A 17,328-nucleotide genomic window follows, 5' to 3' on the forward strand; every position below is an offset into this window, starting at 1 on the left:
GAAAACTCTTAGTCGGTGCAGGTAAAGGTCCTGGGGCATCTTAAACATTCATAACTAGTCCAGACCACTGTTTCAGTTCTTGGCAGTCCCCAGACATTTAGAATATAATGGATTCCTTCAGTACTCTGAGGCAGACAAGACAAAAGACAGTCTTCTGTTCTAGCTTCCCCAAACCCCAAAATACTGGATGGGTGGTCCGACTCTCTCATCCTTCTACTTTCAGGGAGTATTTGGGATCTGGGGACATTTTGCCTGATTGCTCTGCATTGAGCTGGGGACAAGGGACTCTGGAAAGTACCCACAAGGCTAGTTTTAACAGCCTATTTAATTTCAGTGCCCCATTCCCCAGGCATCTCAAGTATTCCAGGTCCCATCAGTACTCTGAGACAGGTGAGACAGAAGCCCTGGATAGTGGAGTATTGAACATGTGGTCTTACTCTCTCCTTCCCCCGAGAGAAGCCGAGAGCTTGGAGGTTTCCTTCCAATCATGATTCTGTGTGGCAATGGTATTATGGTGAGGCTGTCTAGAACTTTCCTACCGGTTTTGATGTGGCTGGTTTCATTCTAGCCCAGGGTGCCGGAGACTCTCATTCATTTCTGGGTTTCTTAGAAAGGGAATTTGTCCATGTATTATGGTTATGAATCAGTATGTCCTTGAGGAAGAGGAGGGTCTATGGCTTCCTATTTCATCATCTTGCTGATTTCATCACCTCTCTGGGTTGGTTTGTTTAAGATGTCAGTTTTATGTACTTTTTTCTTTTCCAGGAATAGCCTAAAGTCCTTCATGTTGCAAGATAAAGCAGAAGGACTTTATGAACCATCAGAAATGCATATTTAATAATATTAATATTTTCAATCTCTAATATTTCAACCTATAAGACAATGACATAATGGGTTTTATGAACCATAACAGTATTTGAAATAGCTTTTCAAAAAAAATTAGATGGTACCATCTGTTAAAGATATTCAACAGATGTCGAATCTTTGAAATTTTTTTCTCCCAAAGAAATTTTCATTATCGTGTTAAGAGGTATGTATATTAGCTTTGAGCATGTTTTTAAATCTAACATCTCTCCTTAATAACATGTACTAAGCTAAATCTTGATTTCTATACCAACCTCTGCCAATTCTGTTCATCCCAGACTTTGCCATCTAAATAGCATACCATGTATGCAGTTTTCAGACCCCAAACATCTAAGTCCAGGATGACTCTGCTATTTCTTTTATTCCCTCACATCTATTCTACCAGTACATTAGATCTGACCTGCCCTCAGATATAGTTTTCATCCAGTGATCTCTTACTACCTTCACAATATTGCCCTGGCCCACACTACACACCTCATCTGGGCTATTACAATGACTCTATGGTTCATTCTGTGGCTTTTTTCTTTTCTAACTCTGTGGCTGTTTTTGATCATGACTCAGTAAGTATCTTACCTTTCAACACATATACATACATTGCTGAAATAAGAATTTTATTCAACTCTACTTTCTCTTACTGGATGCAATGCATTCTGAAACTTTACATTTTTTTTTAACCACAAAGAGAAAAAAATGGGTCACAATCAAGCATACTGATTTTTCAGGATCTCTAAATGGTGATGTTTTATTGAAAAACAAAACAACTTCTTCCTGCTCTCCCTCTGTACTCTAAAGACAATTCTCCACCTGGCAGATCTTTCAGAAAACAGTTGTCTTGTCCACTCATAAATGGCTTCCTACCACATTCAGAATAAATTCCCGATTCATAAACATGAACTACAATTCTGCGTGTGCCCTGACCCCTGATTAAATCTCTGAGCCCATCTCCTGCCACTACCTTGCAGTGCAAACTTCTGGCTGCTGCTCAAGCACACCAAGCTCTTCCAGCCTTAGGGTCTCTGCACCAGCTGTCTCCAGGCTGAGGACACTACTGGATCGTCCCACAGCTCTCGTGCGCATATCACTCAGCTCTCTGACAGAACATTACCAGCCATTCCTTCTAAAGATAGGTCTTCCTGCCCCAACATTCTGTCTTATCTTGCTTTAATTGTCTTCACATCATTTGCTGCTTTCTGGCATTATTATAATTATATGTTTATTATTTGTGTTCCCCTACTACATGTTAGTTTCATGGAGGCAGAAATTTCTGTCTTATTTCCTACATTTTTCTGGCACCTAGGGGAGGAGAGTGGGGGCAGAAGCAGCAGCCTAGCAAAGGGCAGGCTTCCAGCACACATTCAGATGGCTGCTGTACGGATTACAACTTGCTTTCCTCACCAAGCCCTCTGAGAGCAGGTTTTCCTCCCACTGCCTCTCAGGATTCACTCAATTCCCTCCATCCCTCAACATTGGAACCTATGTGTCTCACAGCAAAATGGAAGTTTTCTCTTTCTCAATAGCCCTTGGTGGGGTGGGGGGTGGAAATCAACCTTTAATCAATATTCCCTCGCTCATTTAAAAAGACTTCTCTCTCATCCCCACAAAGTACTTCATGTTTCTTATCCATAATTAAAATTCAGCCAAATTATTTCAAGTAGGGCTCTATGCAGTTCTGTTTACAATTGTGTCCAGAAGGCATGGGATGGGCTGCAACTACCTTTGTGCAGGTAGGGAGTATTCTCTGAACTGCTAAATTCCCAGAATATGTTTAATGAATATTGTAGCAGATTTTAAGAAGGCAACAGTAGAGGATTAACAGTTGAAAGAACATAGGTTTTGAAGTCAGATACTCAGGTCTGAATGCCAGCCCTTGCTTAAATCCCAGCTGAGTGACTTGGGGCAAGTTAATAATCTCTAGAGATAAATAGCTGTCAAATTTTAGCACTATGTCCAGTCCAGTCATGTCTAGACAGATGAATCTACCATGATGAAACCAGACTGTTATGTGTATAGAGGATGGCATAGAGATGCACTCACTCAGAGAAGACCACAGTACAGGCCTCTTTCCAAATAGCTCTTTGTTGCCAAGTGGAATTTTAATGCTCCTCTTTTTAATGGAGATGGCATCTGGGAAGGAAGCTGCTTGTCCACTTAACCCACACCTCTTACCACCATGGGGAAGTCTGGGCTCCCTGCTCTTTGGGGAAAAGCAGATCTTTTTCACAAGAGTTCCTCCTGCTAGTAACCTCTCTGGTATCTACTTTCCTCTGTTTGCCACTTTCTGGCATTATTTTCTTTAAGCTTATTTTAACCTCTACCTACGCTTTTTACTTTGCTCAAGTGCAACATAAACCCATGTCCTTTTGTACTTTCAGAAAACATTTGTCAAGTGAATGCTAAGTGTGCTAGGTCTTAGCAACTGTATCGTGGTCAACAAAAGATATAATCACTGTCTTTGTTTCGTATGTGGTTTACAGGGTGTAAAATGTCAAGAATTTCCCCCATAATCATAACTGTTGAGATTAGAGGAAGGATAAGAAAGCAAGTTATTTTCATTTATTATTCTCTATTCCCTATGACTTCATGTAACTGAAATTTTGTTGAGTAGTACCCAATGCAACGCATTGTAAACCAGAGTGGAACGCAGCCCAATAAGGAAGGAGTCCACAGGCTGCCTTCAAGTTCTAACTTTCTGTTAGTAACCCAGGATTTGATCAGTTCACCTTACCTCTTTATGCCCCAGTCTTCTGTAAAAATAAGATTATTAAAGGCTGTCCATGACTCCTTCTAGTTAACAAATTTCTATACTCCATAATTCCAAATTCTTTCTCTACAGAAAAATAATTTATCATACTGGTTTTCTATAGATTTCAAGTTTATCATTTGCAATTGAAAACTACTGGTCAATTTCATACTACTTCCCAACTCAAGATCAAACAGAATGTCTGAAAAAGTGTTGTTTGAAATCAAGGAATACAACTTTGCAAAGGGCTAAATCCAAATCATCATCATGTCATGTACATAAAGCATGGGTTTCTTATATAAAAATGATCATCACCTGGAAAGAAATTCTTTTCTGAAATAAAAATAGTCCAGCCTGAATTTCTTCAAAGTCTCTATTAATTTGACAAATACTTTATCAAGATATTCTTTGTGATTTCTCAAGCTTTTCAGCATAAATATGCAAAGATTTAGCTTCTCTTCCATAATGTGTTTGAATTCCTATAAGAAAAGTCACAAAACAAACTCCAATATTCTACTATTAAACAAATGAAATATAAAATTCTATGGACATTCCCATCTCTATGCCATTCACAGCTATTGGACCCCAAAAGTACAACTCAATTCTCAATTGCTCAGAGGTGATTTATTAGTTGATTATCTTGATTTAACAATATGTATAAAGTGCCTGTCCGGTGGTTAAAACCCAAGTTTTACTTTATTTTTCTTAAGTAGATTTTTTTGACCATTCCACCAATCATCATGATTGTTCTAGAACATAGTTGGATAAAGTAATGCAATAAAAAAATCAATATTTGCTGATTATTATATTCAGAAGCAACTTTTTAAAAAGGTTAGATTGGAAAAGGATTTGAAAATAATATTCCAGAGTTTACTTTTTTAAACGTAACTTAGTAGGGGGTTGATGAATGCTAGGAAGTAGTCTGGTATCAAGAAGTAGAGCTACAGGGGCTGGGGTTGTAACTCAGTGAAAGAGCGCTTGCCTAGCATGTGTGAGGCACAGGGTTTGATCCCCAGCACACATAAACAAATTAATAAACAAAATAAAGGTATTGTGTTCATCTACAACTAAATAAATAAAGAAAGAAGTGGAGATACAGAGATTTCTTATGTGCTTCCTTTCTAATAAAGCTGGGAATAGCTAACTAAGATGTTCCCATTTTTCAACTATTCTGCTACTTCCTGAGAAAATAAAGTAGTTGGAGAATCAGGAAGAAGATTCTTTTTATACAATAATCATTCTACCAAAGCTAGAGAATTTTCATAGGCCAAGGTAAAAGCCAGGCTTAGACTAACCAGTTCTCTGGAAGAAACAAATAAAACATTTTTTTTCATTAAGTTGTCTTATTTATTCCTTCTCTTTCCTTACACTCCTGCTCACACATTCACCTTAACCCTCCCGCTCAACCACATATTCACACTCATTAAACTAAGATGGCAGAAGTCCACAATAGAGTCTTAGAAAATAGTACTGTTGTTACTGTACATAAGTATTACCTGAATTTCCATAGTGGAAGAAAAACCAGGAAAAAAAAATCACAGAACACTTACAGCAAGCTGCTTTGCCCACTTTTCTTTTGCAGTAATTTCTGGATTAGTTACCCACAGCAGGGAGCTGTGAAGGAAGGTTCCAATGTCAGAGACTTCTTCTTGCTTGGGGGCAGAAAAAGAATTCCACATCTTCAACTAGAAATTAAGGTCAAAGGCACGTACGTCTATCACATAGTAAGAATTAATTTAGGGCTGCGATCGTGGCTCAGTGGCAGAGCCCTTGCCTCGTAAGTATGAGGCACTGGGTTTGTTCCTCAGCACCACACCAAAATAAATAAATAAAGGTATTGTGTCCATCTAAAATTACTAAAAAAAAAAAAAAAATACTAACAAAAAGAATTAATTTAGACCAAAGTTCTACCATATAGGTAATTCAGGAAGACACTAGTTAAAGTAACCTTCTTAGGGAACATTCCCCAGTGAGTTCCCTTTTTCTGAAGAGGTGGCTATGGGTACATACTAACTCTTTTGGTGCACTGTATATACTGAGTAAGTACGAGCAGATCATTTTCCAGAACAAATCCTGTTCATTTTCTTTCTCCTTTCAAACAGAGTCAATCATTTTTGTTGATTTTTATCCTCCATCAAACTATACACTACCTCTAATAGGCAGGCTTTGTTGAAAAGGACTAGAAATACAAAGATAAAGATGTTATTTGATTTTTCCAATCATTTAGAATTCCCAGCAGGGAGAGGGGGGATCAAATTGGAGATATATGGGCCATTAATGAAAAGGAAATGAAGAGAAGGAAACTGTCCAATAGGTGCCTTGTCTTCAGCCCTTCAGTGTTAAAAATGAACCCGCAGGAAAAACAAGCTCATGACATCATACCCAAGATCACTTTGTTAGTCTTGACTGACCCAGAATTAAAAGATCAACTTCAGAATAGTTTGAGTATCTTCTCATCATAGGGTTAAGCTGGGTCTCAACAGCACACGATTGTTCTGAAACAACTGTACATGTGGATCCAGCAAATGCACTATAGGTCACTAATCTGCAGATATTCCTAGCCAGAGGGAAACGTCATGACACATGTATGTCACAAATACCAGCTTCTGAAGTGCAGCTGTGAACTCCACTCCCTTTTGTTCAGCCTCTGTTAGGACCAGCAGCATTCCTTGGTCTATCACTGTGTCCAGAGCCGACAAGCTGGGCACACTGCACTGCCACTCAGTGTCATTATTCTGAAACAATTAGCAAAATACCCACAACTGTTATCCTAATAAAAAATATTATTTTTATTTTATGAAAATGATACTTAAAGGTCAATGTAATTGTCATAAATTAGTTCTAAACAGTCTTATGGGATCCTCCTGCATCCTAAAAAAGAATGTGGACATCTTCTTTCTAAAATACCTGTACCTGAATATTTAGTTTTTTGAAAGGAAAGCAATTTATTTTTTGAAAGGAAAACAGCCTAGATGTTCTGCTGAGAGCTGTGTTCTTATAACATTTACATGTTGGTGGTTGAAACTTATGGCACCGATTTTAATACAGAAATAGAGAAAGGTAAATAATTTATAGGGTCAAAGCGGGAAGAATGTGCAATTAACCCGTTTAAAATTAGGTTTGTTCCTTTTGTCTCCCCCCCATTCATAGCAGGCATGCTCAGATGGTGTTTCACAAAGCACGCATGTTCCCCATGCTCCCAAAGCCCATCTCAGCCACATTTAAGATATATGACAACAACATATTTAGCTTTCTTTTTGCTGTCTGTTGGAAAGTGTCAAGGACTCTAATTTCCAGATTCCAGTAAGAAGGCAAGCTTCCTAACTCATCAGGGAGTAAACCTCAGCCAGGATTTTGCCAGCTGACAACCTCCTGTTGGGAAGTATAGAACTTTATGGGCTGGCATCTTGACATCATTATTATCTCAGAGGACTAGGGATAAGAAACACACAGCCATGGCAGATTTGCCACAGTTTCATTCAGTCTGGCAGTTTGGCTTGGTTTCAAAAGTACAGTGGAATGATGAGTATTTGAAACAGAATGTCACAAAAACACAGCTCTCAGCAGAACCTGCAGGGCTGTTGAGACGGCTTTGGATGAAGGCAGCATATGTTGCCCTTGCATCCTTGGCAGGAACAATTCAAACAGCATTTGCCCCAAAGACATTCTCCCTCTGCTTTCAAGGTCATATCACAGCTGTCAACAGAAGGACATTCTGACACAGCCATTATCCAGACGGGGAGAGACTAAAGCAGAGAAAAGAAAGCAATTGGCTAAATAAAGCATTTCCTAACATAACAAGCACAGAATTGGAAAATAAAAGGACTAAACATCTAGGAGAGCAACACTACTTTCAGATCCAAGAAGGCTTTTGAGTGTTTTCTTCCCATGTTGTAAAGAACTGGGTCTAACAAAGAATTTTTTTTAAATAATTCATTTTGCCATTTTAAATTAACTAGAACACATAAAAATTTTAGTTCCTGTTCATAATGTAATAACTGATACCATAAAATTGAGCTGGTATACTCTGGAAAGCATCATAGAGCTTCCTCAAAAACCTAGGATTGGAACCACCATATGACCCACCTATCCCAATCCTTGGTATTTATCCAAAAGAACTATGATCAGCACTACAGTGATATAGCTACATCAATGTTTATAGCAGCTCAATTCTCCATAACCAAGTTATACAATCATACCAGATGCCTGTCAATAGATGAATGGATTAAGAAAATGTGGTGTATGTATGGCATTTGCCAGTAAATGGATGGAAATGGAGAATATATCCAACTAAATGAAATAAGCCATAGACTCAGAAAAATCAAGGGTTAAACATCTTCTCTCATGTGTGGAAGCTAGAGCAAAGTAAGGGAAAAGTGTATGTATGAGGCGGTGTTGGGGGTGGATAAGTTATCATTAAGGATAGAGGGAAGACCAGTGGAATAGGATACTGAGGGGGAGAAGAGGAGACAGGAAAGAGGAAAAAATATGAAATAAAATTAACAAAATCATGCTATGTGCATTTATAAATATATATAAAGGAAAAATTCCCTGTGGTATATGTAGAAAGTACCTATCCAATATAAATAAATGAGCTAAAGGAAGATCAGGAGGAGGAGGAGGAGGAGGAGGAGAATGGGAGAGGGAGTGGTAGGGATAGTGATTAAAATCAAATTCTATGACTGTAGGATTTTGTCAAAACAAACCTAACTACCATGTACAACTATAAAGCTTTAATTTAAAAAAAAGTGATTGGTTCAATTAAAGCAAAGAAATTGGTATCACTTCTGGACATCTTAGTGTTTGGTATATACACATACTTTAAGGGCTTTAGAAAATGTGAAAAAAAAAGATTACTTCATGGATTCTACTGCTACATTTATGATCCTAGGCTAGAGATCAGGGCAGGTAGATGATCTTGAAAAGACTGAGAATATAAAGATTTCACTGAACACACACATCCAAAAACCTGGGCTAGCCTTGCTAGACTTAGGCCATTACTTAGAAATGGTTTCCCCCCCCCCAGGCTAAAAGGTTTTAGACTTGAATTCTATAAACTCTCAGCAGATATGTTCCAAATATTCTTGGACAGTCACTTAATAGTAGCTACATAGCTTACATAATCTCCCTCTGATTAGAATGACTTACCTCTGCAGACTGAGCTAGAATGAGCTCATAATGTAAAGATTTTTGTCCTTCAGAGACCACCTCATTGTGCTCTCCACTGACATTCAGCTGGATCCCATTTCTTAGAAAAAAAAAAACAAGTGGTCCAGTCAGGTGCCTCCAACATTATGTTTGCAGTCATCAAAACAGGGCTCATTTATCACCAATAAGTGCCCATGGTAGTCAAGGACTGTACAAGGGGCTCAAGGTGGAGAGAGAAGAGAGATCTATACTCCAGGAACTGAAGGCTAGTGACTCCAAGAGGTCCCAAACAAGTGGGCCACAGTTAAGTACTGAAACCAGCACTTAAAACATAAAATGTCACTAAAACATCTAGATTTCTGGCTTTCCTTCCACAATCGGAAGATGTGGGCACACAGGGTTCATAGAGCCTTGATAAAACAATTAGCTGGAGCTAGGCAGAGTTGCTGCCTTTGCCTTTTGTGTTGGCAATGCCCCTTTCTCACTGCCATTCACATACCATAGGCGTGTGCACTCACCCACTGGCTTTACTGGTGTTTGTAATCTGAGTGCCTGTGCATTCTGGAGCAGCATATTACACACTTCAGAAACAATGGTTATCACAGGGAATAATGTGTGTCAGGAAAGAGGTAAGAACAATTTGCCGTGCTTGCCCCCTGGTATTTGGAGGTGGAGCCTTTGGGAGGTACTAGCATCGTAGGGGTAAAGTATTTATGAATGGGATCAGTGCCCTTGTAAGATGCCAGAGAATTAGTTAGCTCTCTTTTCTCCACATGAAGATAGAAGAATGAAAAGCCCTCACTAGAACCAACCCTGATGGCACCCTAATCTTCGACTTCCAGCCTCCAGAACCATGAGAAATGAGTGTTTGCTGCTGAAGACACCCAGTCCGTGGTGTTTTCTTATAGCAATCCAAATTGACTGAAGTCAGGAAGGGTCACAGAAAACTGGTGAAGAAGCTCCCCTGGAGAAAGGGAAAGAGAGAGCATACACAGGTGCCAAAGAACAAAGTGGGGCGTCACAAAGCACTGCATGCAGGTCAGGGGACCATGGCACAAGATAGAAGGCTGGCGAGGGTGGATCCTACTTACAGGACAAGTTCTTGCTGCAAGTGCTCTAACTCTTGAGCCAGTTTATTTTTATCACCTTGTAAATTCTGGAAGCAGAAATGTTAGGCTGTTTATGTTGCTCTAGTGGGAACTTATATTTAACAGCTCTGCTTTGCAAGTTGTGTAATTATGGCATACCTCTATCACACTTCTATACTCTGTGATGGTCAACTTCAGCTCTTCTATGCTTAAATTCTTCTGAGAAATAGAAAGTGAATTAATAGCAAAACAAAAAAAAAAAGCGTGGGAGTGGGGCAGTGAGTCCACCAGTCCACTTGCATCATCAATGCAAGCCAAAAAATAGTAAAGACCCAATCATCATGATATTTTCTATCAATCTTGCTATTTGAAAACAGAACCAATCAATGTTTGGGATTAAAAAACATATAAGTGGAGGGACAATAAGGCAACTTTATCTAATAAGTGTCATTATGTTCTGTTTGTCTGGTTCAGTGAAATCAAATCTCAAAAGTTGATTCTTAACTGTAATGATGATGATGCCATTAAAGAAAAGAAAATCTTTATGTGAAAGTGACCAATGAATTACTAAGTCATCCAACTTGCTCCAGTTCAAATAATACCTCAATTAACATCACTGATATTGCAAGATAAAAAGCCAGCATTCCTCCCTCACAAACACATTTTTGTGAAGTATCTTCAGAAAAATCTTAGGACCATAATAACAAAATCAGATTTTTCCTAGGGGTGAAGTTACAAAAATGACCATTTTCCTCACAATTTGGAGAAAGCTAGTCAATCGCACAGGATTCTCAAAAGGAAGGGATAATACCAACCTTCTGCATAGTTGCATCTTTATTAAGCAACATATTTTCGTATGTGTGCAATTGCATCTGAAAAGAAACAAATTTAAGGAAGGTCATTGGGACATTGTTTTGTGAAAGGACCGTGCCATAAAATCATTACAGTAAGGCAGACATGTTTCTGAAGCATGTATTTTTCACTTTATAACAAAGTTTCATATCCAGCCTTATAACCCTAAAGGCAGAGGTCACTGTCCTCACTTCAACAGTGAGGAAGCCAAAGTTCAGCACTATTCAGACTCGCCCAAGGCCACCATCAGTGGCAGAGCTGAGCCTAGAATGTGAGTTCAAGCTTCAGAGACGTGCCCTTCCCTCTGTTCCACACGAGAGGATGTAAAAAGTTTTGACTTTTTTTGTGAAAATGAAAATCTAGAACAGAACAGATTTCATGAGAACATATAGAAAAGTCTTCTTTTAAAAACAATTTTAAAATGTTCCAAGATTCCTTTTAGCAAAGTGAATATCAAGAATACATCAATTTCTTAAAACCAAAAGCAAACTTGCCAGCATACACTTCTAAATATAATGGAATTGACAAATACATATAAACTAAATTAAGAGCCTGGAAAAATAACTGGCAAAGCCAGAAGCAGCATCACCATCCTAATTATACACGTTGGATTTCTCGCTATAGTTCTAACAGTATTTTCACAAAATCCTCCAAATTAAAACAAAAACAAAACTTGTAAAATAAGTAGAGATTTCATATCCATTTAACAGGTGACAACTTAAGACAAGGAAGTCAACGATTTGCTTAACATTATAAAGCTTTTAAGTAGAAAAGACAGGATCTGAACCCATGTCTTTGGCTCTTTCTACTGTTTATCACAGTTGCAATTTCAAAGTAGCCGTTCCTAGTGTAGAATTAATTTTAATGTCTAAATTATAACAGCTATAATATATGCCTCTGCATGTACACACACAGAGAAAACTTGAAAATGACACATAGATAAGAAATAAGTATATCATTTCAAACAATGAAAAATAATGTTCAAATAAACCACTGAGATGATGATGACATATATTAATGAATTTGTTGACAGGTTCCTTCCATTTCCTGATAAGAATATATGGTAGATAACAAAAGTATGTACTAAACAGACTTTACAGACATAAGATATTTTTGTAAGGTACAGTTTCTTAATCAGGGAGCAATTTTTCCTATTTCTCATTTTCTGCGTTAAGAATATATAATATCTGAAATTTTCCCTGACTTAAGGATTTTAAAAATCAGAAGCTATTAAATTAGAAATTGCACTATACTTAAAAAGATAAATAGCAAGTGTTGGCAAGAAGGCAGAGAAGTGTGCATCCTTATACACTGCTGGTGAAATGTATAATGGTGAAGACACTTTGGAAAATGGTCTGGCAGCTACTACAAAGGCTAAACATAGCTGGTTGTGGTGGTGCACACCTTAATCTCAGCAGCTCAGGAGGCTGAGGCAGGAGGATGTTGAATTCAAAGCCAGCCTTAGCAAAAGTGAGATGTTAAAGCAACTCAGTGAGACCCTGGCTCTAAATAAAATATAAAATAAGGCTGGGGAAGTTGCTCAGTGGTTGAATGCCCCCGAGTTCAATCCCCAGTACAAAAAAAAAAAAAAAAGTTAAAGAATCACCACATGATCCATTAATTCCACTCCCAGGTAAATAATAAAGAGAAGTGAAAATATAGGTCAATAAATATATACACAAATTTTCATAATAGTACCAAAATAGAAATGGCTCAAATGTCCATCAACTGATGAACATACAAACAAAATATGGTATATCCATACAATAAAGTATTATTCAACAATAAAAATAGAGTACTTGACATATGGAATACTGATAACATGGATGAACTCTGAAAACATTATACTAAGTGAAAGAAGCCAATCATAATAGAACATACATTGTATGATTCCATTTATATATGAAATGTCCAGAGCAGACAAATCTAGAGAGACAGAAAATAGATTTAGTGGTTGCCTAGGACCGAAATAACTGTAAAAAAAAAGGTTTATTTTGGGGTGATGAAATGCTTTAAGCTTAATTTTGCTTATGGTTATACAATTCTGAATATACTAAAAACCACTGATATGTATACTTCAAGTGGATGACTTTTGTGGCAGATGAATTATGTAACAGCTGTTACCAAAAAATGAGAAAAAGAAACCGCCTTTTATATAAATAATTCAGACATTCCAAGGAGTGCAAATTTCAGAATTATAACCACAGGTTATTGTGTCATTGAGTCAAATACACTGGCATAGAATAATATTGATTTGACAGAAGAAAATTTTTACCAGTATTTGAGAAGTGCTTACTTGATGCTCTGTCTCAATTTTAGATAATTCCTCAATCTTCTTTTCCAGTTTATCCATATCTATCATGTTCTTAATATTCTAATATAAAAGAAGAGGGTATTCTTAGATTTGGCACCAAGGAAAATAAAAATCTCACAGTCAGTGACTTTTAGCAAGTGGTATTTTCACCATTAGCATTGTAATCCATCTTAAACTGAGACACAAAAGTTGATATGCTCTAGAGACAGCATGATCCTTTGAACACAACCATCGTGGATATATGCATTTCTATCCCCCACTCTACCTCAGCCACTTGCTCTCACAGTCATAGCTTCAAATTTGTTATTGCCAGTTAACCATGACCTTGTGATGTTTGACTGCAAGCATCTCACTTTTCAATCACCACCTCTTGGCTTTCCAGATTACCTCCTCCAGCACTAACAAACCTTCCCCATGGAACTTGCTATCCATGGATCTTACGGCCTTTTCATTATCCTTAAAACTTTCCATGAACTTAGAACCTCTTTACCCAATTTAAATTCTTTTACACTCAATCATTATAATCCCTACTTTCCACATGCTCAGTTCCCTTGCCCACCCCTTGGGTCTCAGCATTAAAAGAGCTTGCCATTCACCCCAGGTCAACTGCTTTCCAGTAACTATGGTGAAAGAATGAGTCAATAGGCTGGTCACAAGTTCATGACCTTTAGCCTCCATGTCTTCTGTGATAAAATCATATAATCCTGGTATATTCACACTGCCATTGCCAAAATCAAGGGTTGGCAAATGATGGCCACCTCTCATGGTCCAAAGGCCAAACCTGGATGATCACTTCTCTGTAAATTTGAGCCCAACTATCCCCATTTGTTCACACATTCACTATAGCTGCTTTCACAGTACACAGGCAGAGGTAAGATTTGCATAAAGGCCCAAAGATGGCAAAACCTAAAGATATTACTATATGGTCCTCTATTAAAAAAAAAAAAATCCAACCCCCAGGCTATTTTATCCCTTCCCTTTCCTAAAACTTCCAATACCTCCCCCAGCAACCTTCCTCTCAGGGAATGATTTTGTTTTGTATTTCACTGAGACATTATAAATAATCAGGAGACAGTTTCCATATTTCCTGAACATACAATAAATATATTTGGCTGCATTATATAGCATTTCCTGATTTGAACAATTGTGTCCCACACCACTATTACTGCTTCAATCAAAGCCCCCACTAGTCTTGACTGGATCACTTCAAGCTTCTAATTAGTTTGCTGGCTTTTTTATTGGCTCCACTACAGTAGGTTATAGACCCAGCAATGAGAATTATCTTCTTAAAAACAAACTAGATTATATTATTCATTTACTCAAAACCCTCCAATAGCTGCCATCTCTGTGTTTTAAAAAATGTAATAAAATTAAACACCAGAGTCCTTACAGTACCTGCGTAAGGCCCTGTGCATCTGGCTACCTGCAGCTCTCGGCCCACATCTCTTGCCACTCGTTCACTCTGCTCCAAACACACTGACCTTGATGCCCTCCAAAACAGCAGGCAGGCTGCAGCTGCAGAACCTGGAAAGTGTGCTGCTTCCTCTGCCTGGAATGCTTTCACAGGTAAGCCTCCTTTCCAGTTTTTAACCAAAGCCTTAATTTTGCAATGCTGCTTTTCTGGAACACGTAATTTAAATTGTACTCCCCTTTCTCTCAATTCTGTTTGCCTTTCTTTTCTCCATAGCAATCATTGCCATTAAAGACACAAGTTCTACATGAGCTTTTTTGCTAAGTCTGCATACTCAGCATTTTGAATGAAACCTACACATAGAAGACTCCCAACATATATGGTGAAAGAATCTGGGCCACTATTCAAACCATTTTTGCCATTATACTTCACATGGTCACAAATTTTTGCCTCCTAAAGGAATCTTGATTGGCAGGGTTATTTGTATGACTATGCTACTATACATCAACATTTGCAAGACTACCTCATGATGAAGAGGTTTAAATCTTCCACCTCAATTCTAAACTAGTTTCGAACAATTCTTCAATGTTGTCACTCATTTAGGTACAAGAAGATAAAACTCTTACATTAGGAGTTAATTGGAAAGGACTAGTTTCAGAAATGTCTGGTCTCACAGGTGTAACAATTCTGAGTGTGATGTAGGATTCTTTACAGTTTAATTATTCTTTTATAATCTATTATGAATTTGTTTAATATCCGCATGACTTGTATTTTCACTCTCTAGGCCAGTCATCATGGCTTAATAAATGCTTGATAACCTCATATAAAACTGAAACAAACAAAATTTTACATAATACTTGATATTCAAAAGATATATACAGGGAACTTTTCCCTCTAAAATAGAAATTCACTAGTGTTTTGTTCTTTCAATGCTTTAACTCTTTACTTAAAAATACAAAGAATTATACTTTTTTCCAGAGATTATATAATATGCATGATTAAAAAAATTGCTTCATATCAATTATCTTAATCTCCAAAACAACACTGTGGAATAAATATTTTTAGTCCAGGAAAAAAAACCAGTTTTCCCAAGGTGGTGTTTTCAATGAATTTAAGATCTTGATGTAAGACTCAAGAATCTTTCTACCTCATTCAAGGTAATAGAATATTTTCAGAAAACTTCATGCTTTCCTTCTTGATTTGGGTTTTTAAGATGAGCTCATTTAATTCTACCTTAAATCTGAATTTCTTAAATCCCACTTTTCCATGGACATTTGCAAATGTAATAAGACACCTCTGCCCTGACATGAAAATCCTTCTACTTTTCTCGACTTATAACATGACACATCACCTACTTTTGGGCCCAGAGGGACCTGAAGCCACATGATTCTTTATTTAACTCATGGTGTTAACCCATGATCATATGATTTCCATATGTTTACCTAAGCCTGTGTTTAATGATTTCAACACACCTCTTCCTGTAGAATCTTAATCTTAAGAATCAGAGCCTGGTTTTCTGTCTCCTGAAAAGAAAAATTAGAATTATTTAAGAATTTTATGAAAGTTCCACATATTTACCTCTAAGGGCATTAACACTCTTTTCCTTTATCAACTTTAAATTTAAATGTGGCATTCATATGTCACAATTGAGTACAGTCTAAAAATATTTTCAATATGGGGGTCAAGCCTTGGCTTGCAGTTTCTTGAGGAACTGAAAGTAGTTAGTCTTCTCCCTAATTCACAGGAATAGTAGTTAAGGAGAAAAAGATAAAAAAACTAAAAAAGGAACAACCTGGCTTCTTTCCTTTCTACATTAGCACCATTCTTTTATGATAGATAGCTGCCAACACAACTAGTTAAACTGTTCCTTGAAACCACAACGAGTTTCAGCTTTCTCTCTGAAGCTATAGATATTCCCAGATTCAATGTTACCACAACATGTGAACATCAGAAACTTCTATAATTAACAGTCTCAAATTCAGAAGTATCAGAAGAAAGACTATTCCAGGATGGGATATTTATAAAATGTTAACAGTAAATCTTGTGGGTGGGTTAAGGTAAGGACTTTGTGGAATTTTATTCCTTGTTAATATGCATTTCTTTGTTTATAAAAATAAAATGAACAAGAATTGCTTTTATAACAAGAGAAAAACATCTCAGGCTAGAATTTCACTGATAAAAGAATATAGGAACACACAAGCACACACACCATGTTCTTGGCATCAGAAGACTGGAGTTCAATTTTATACCATTTATTACACAATTAACTGAGGCATCGAGACATACCTGGACTTTATCAATTTAGTTCATTTTTAAAAGATATGAAGATATAGCAACTTCTTTTTCTATCCCACAGAATTTCTATGATTACCAATGAGGTAAAATAGTAAAACTCCTGTCAAAATTACAAAACACTACAGAATGCAAAGAATTAGGATTATATATCTAGGACTCTGCACTTTTACCAATAGTAGTTAACGTTAATGAGACCTAAGAAGAAAAGGATATTATGATACATGTGTTAAGCTTATCTATCCCTCCTAGTCCTAGTGTAGGTAGGACAGTCATCTCTGTGTATCTAGGGGGACCCTGAGGCTTAGAGTAGTTCAATGGCTTGTCTAGAGTCACACGGAGTTGGGGCTTGAACACAGGCAGTCTCACTCCCCAGGGCGCTCTTAATCATTTCCCCTTGTTGCCTCTAGTTTGGAGACCCCCAGTGGTCCCATACTGAGTCTTCCCTATAAGGCACTCAGACTCTCAGTCACAAAGGAAATAATACCCAGTGAGTCTGGTCCTCACATCTTCCTACCAGGACCAGAGCTAAGCTAAATGAAGCAGTGCATGTTGTGAGAGGTCAAAGTGTTGACCCAGGCTGGAAACCAAGCCTCCCAAAGACTTACAGACTCTAAAA

The 17,328-nt window shown here is 37.5% G+C and overlaps 1 protein-coding gene across 1 annotated transcript in view; it reads right to left on the minus strand.

The window, feature by feature from the left end:
• Positions 1-17,328, minus strand: part of Irag2 (inositol 1,4,5-triphosphate receptor associated 2) — a 111,642-nt gene that overhangs the window by 55,611 nt on the left and 38,703 nt on the right. Inside the window, exons 8-16 of the mRNA XM_026392360.2 lie at positions 15,890-15,940; positions 12,989-13,066; positions 10,656-10,712; positions 10,000-10,059; positions 9,844-9,908; positions 8,753-8,852; positions 6,205-6,339; positions 5,155-5,256; positions 3,920-4,083 (exon numbers count right to left, since the gene is read on the minus strand). Of these exons, the coding sequence (XP_026248145.2) occupies positions 3,920-4,083; positions 5,155-5,256; positions 6,205-6,339; positions 8,753-8,852; positions 9,844-9,908; positions 10,000-10,059; positions 10,656-10,712; positions 12,989-13,066; positions 15,890-15,940 (812 nt within the window). The remainder of the gene's footprint in view (positions 1-3,919; positions 4,084-5,154; positions 5,257-6,204; positions 6,340-8,752; positions 8,853-9,843; positions 9,909-9,999; positions 10,060-10,655; positions 10,713-12,988; positions 13,067-15,889; positions 15,941-17,328) is intronic.

The sequence above is a fragment of the Urocitellus parryii genome, chromosome 5 (assembly GCF_045843805.1).
Source record: "Urocitellus parryii isolate mUroPar1 chromosome 5, mUroPar1.hap1, whole genome shotgun sequence".
NCBI lineage: Eukaryota > Metazoa > Chordata > Mammalia > Rodentia > Sciuridae > Urocitellus > Urocitellus parryii.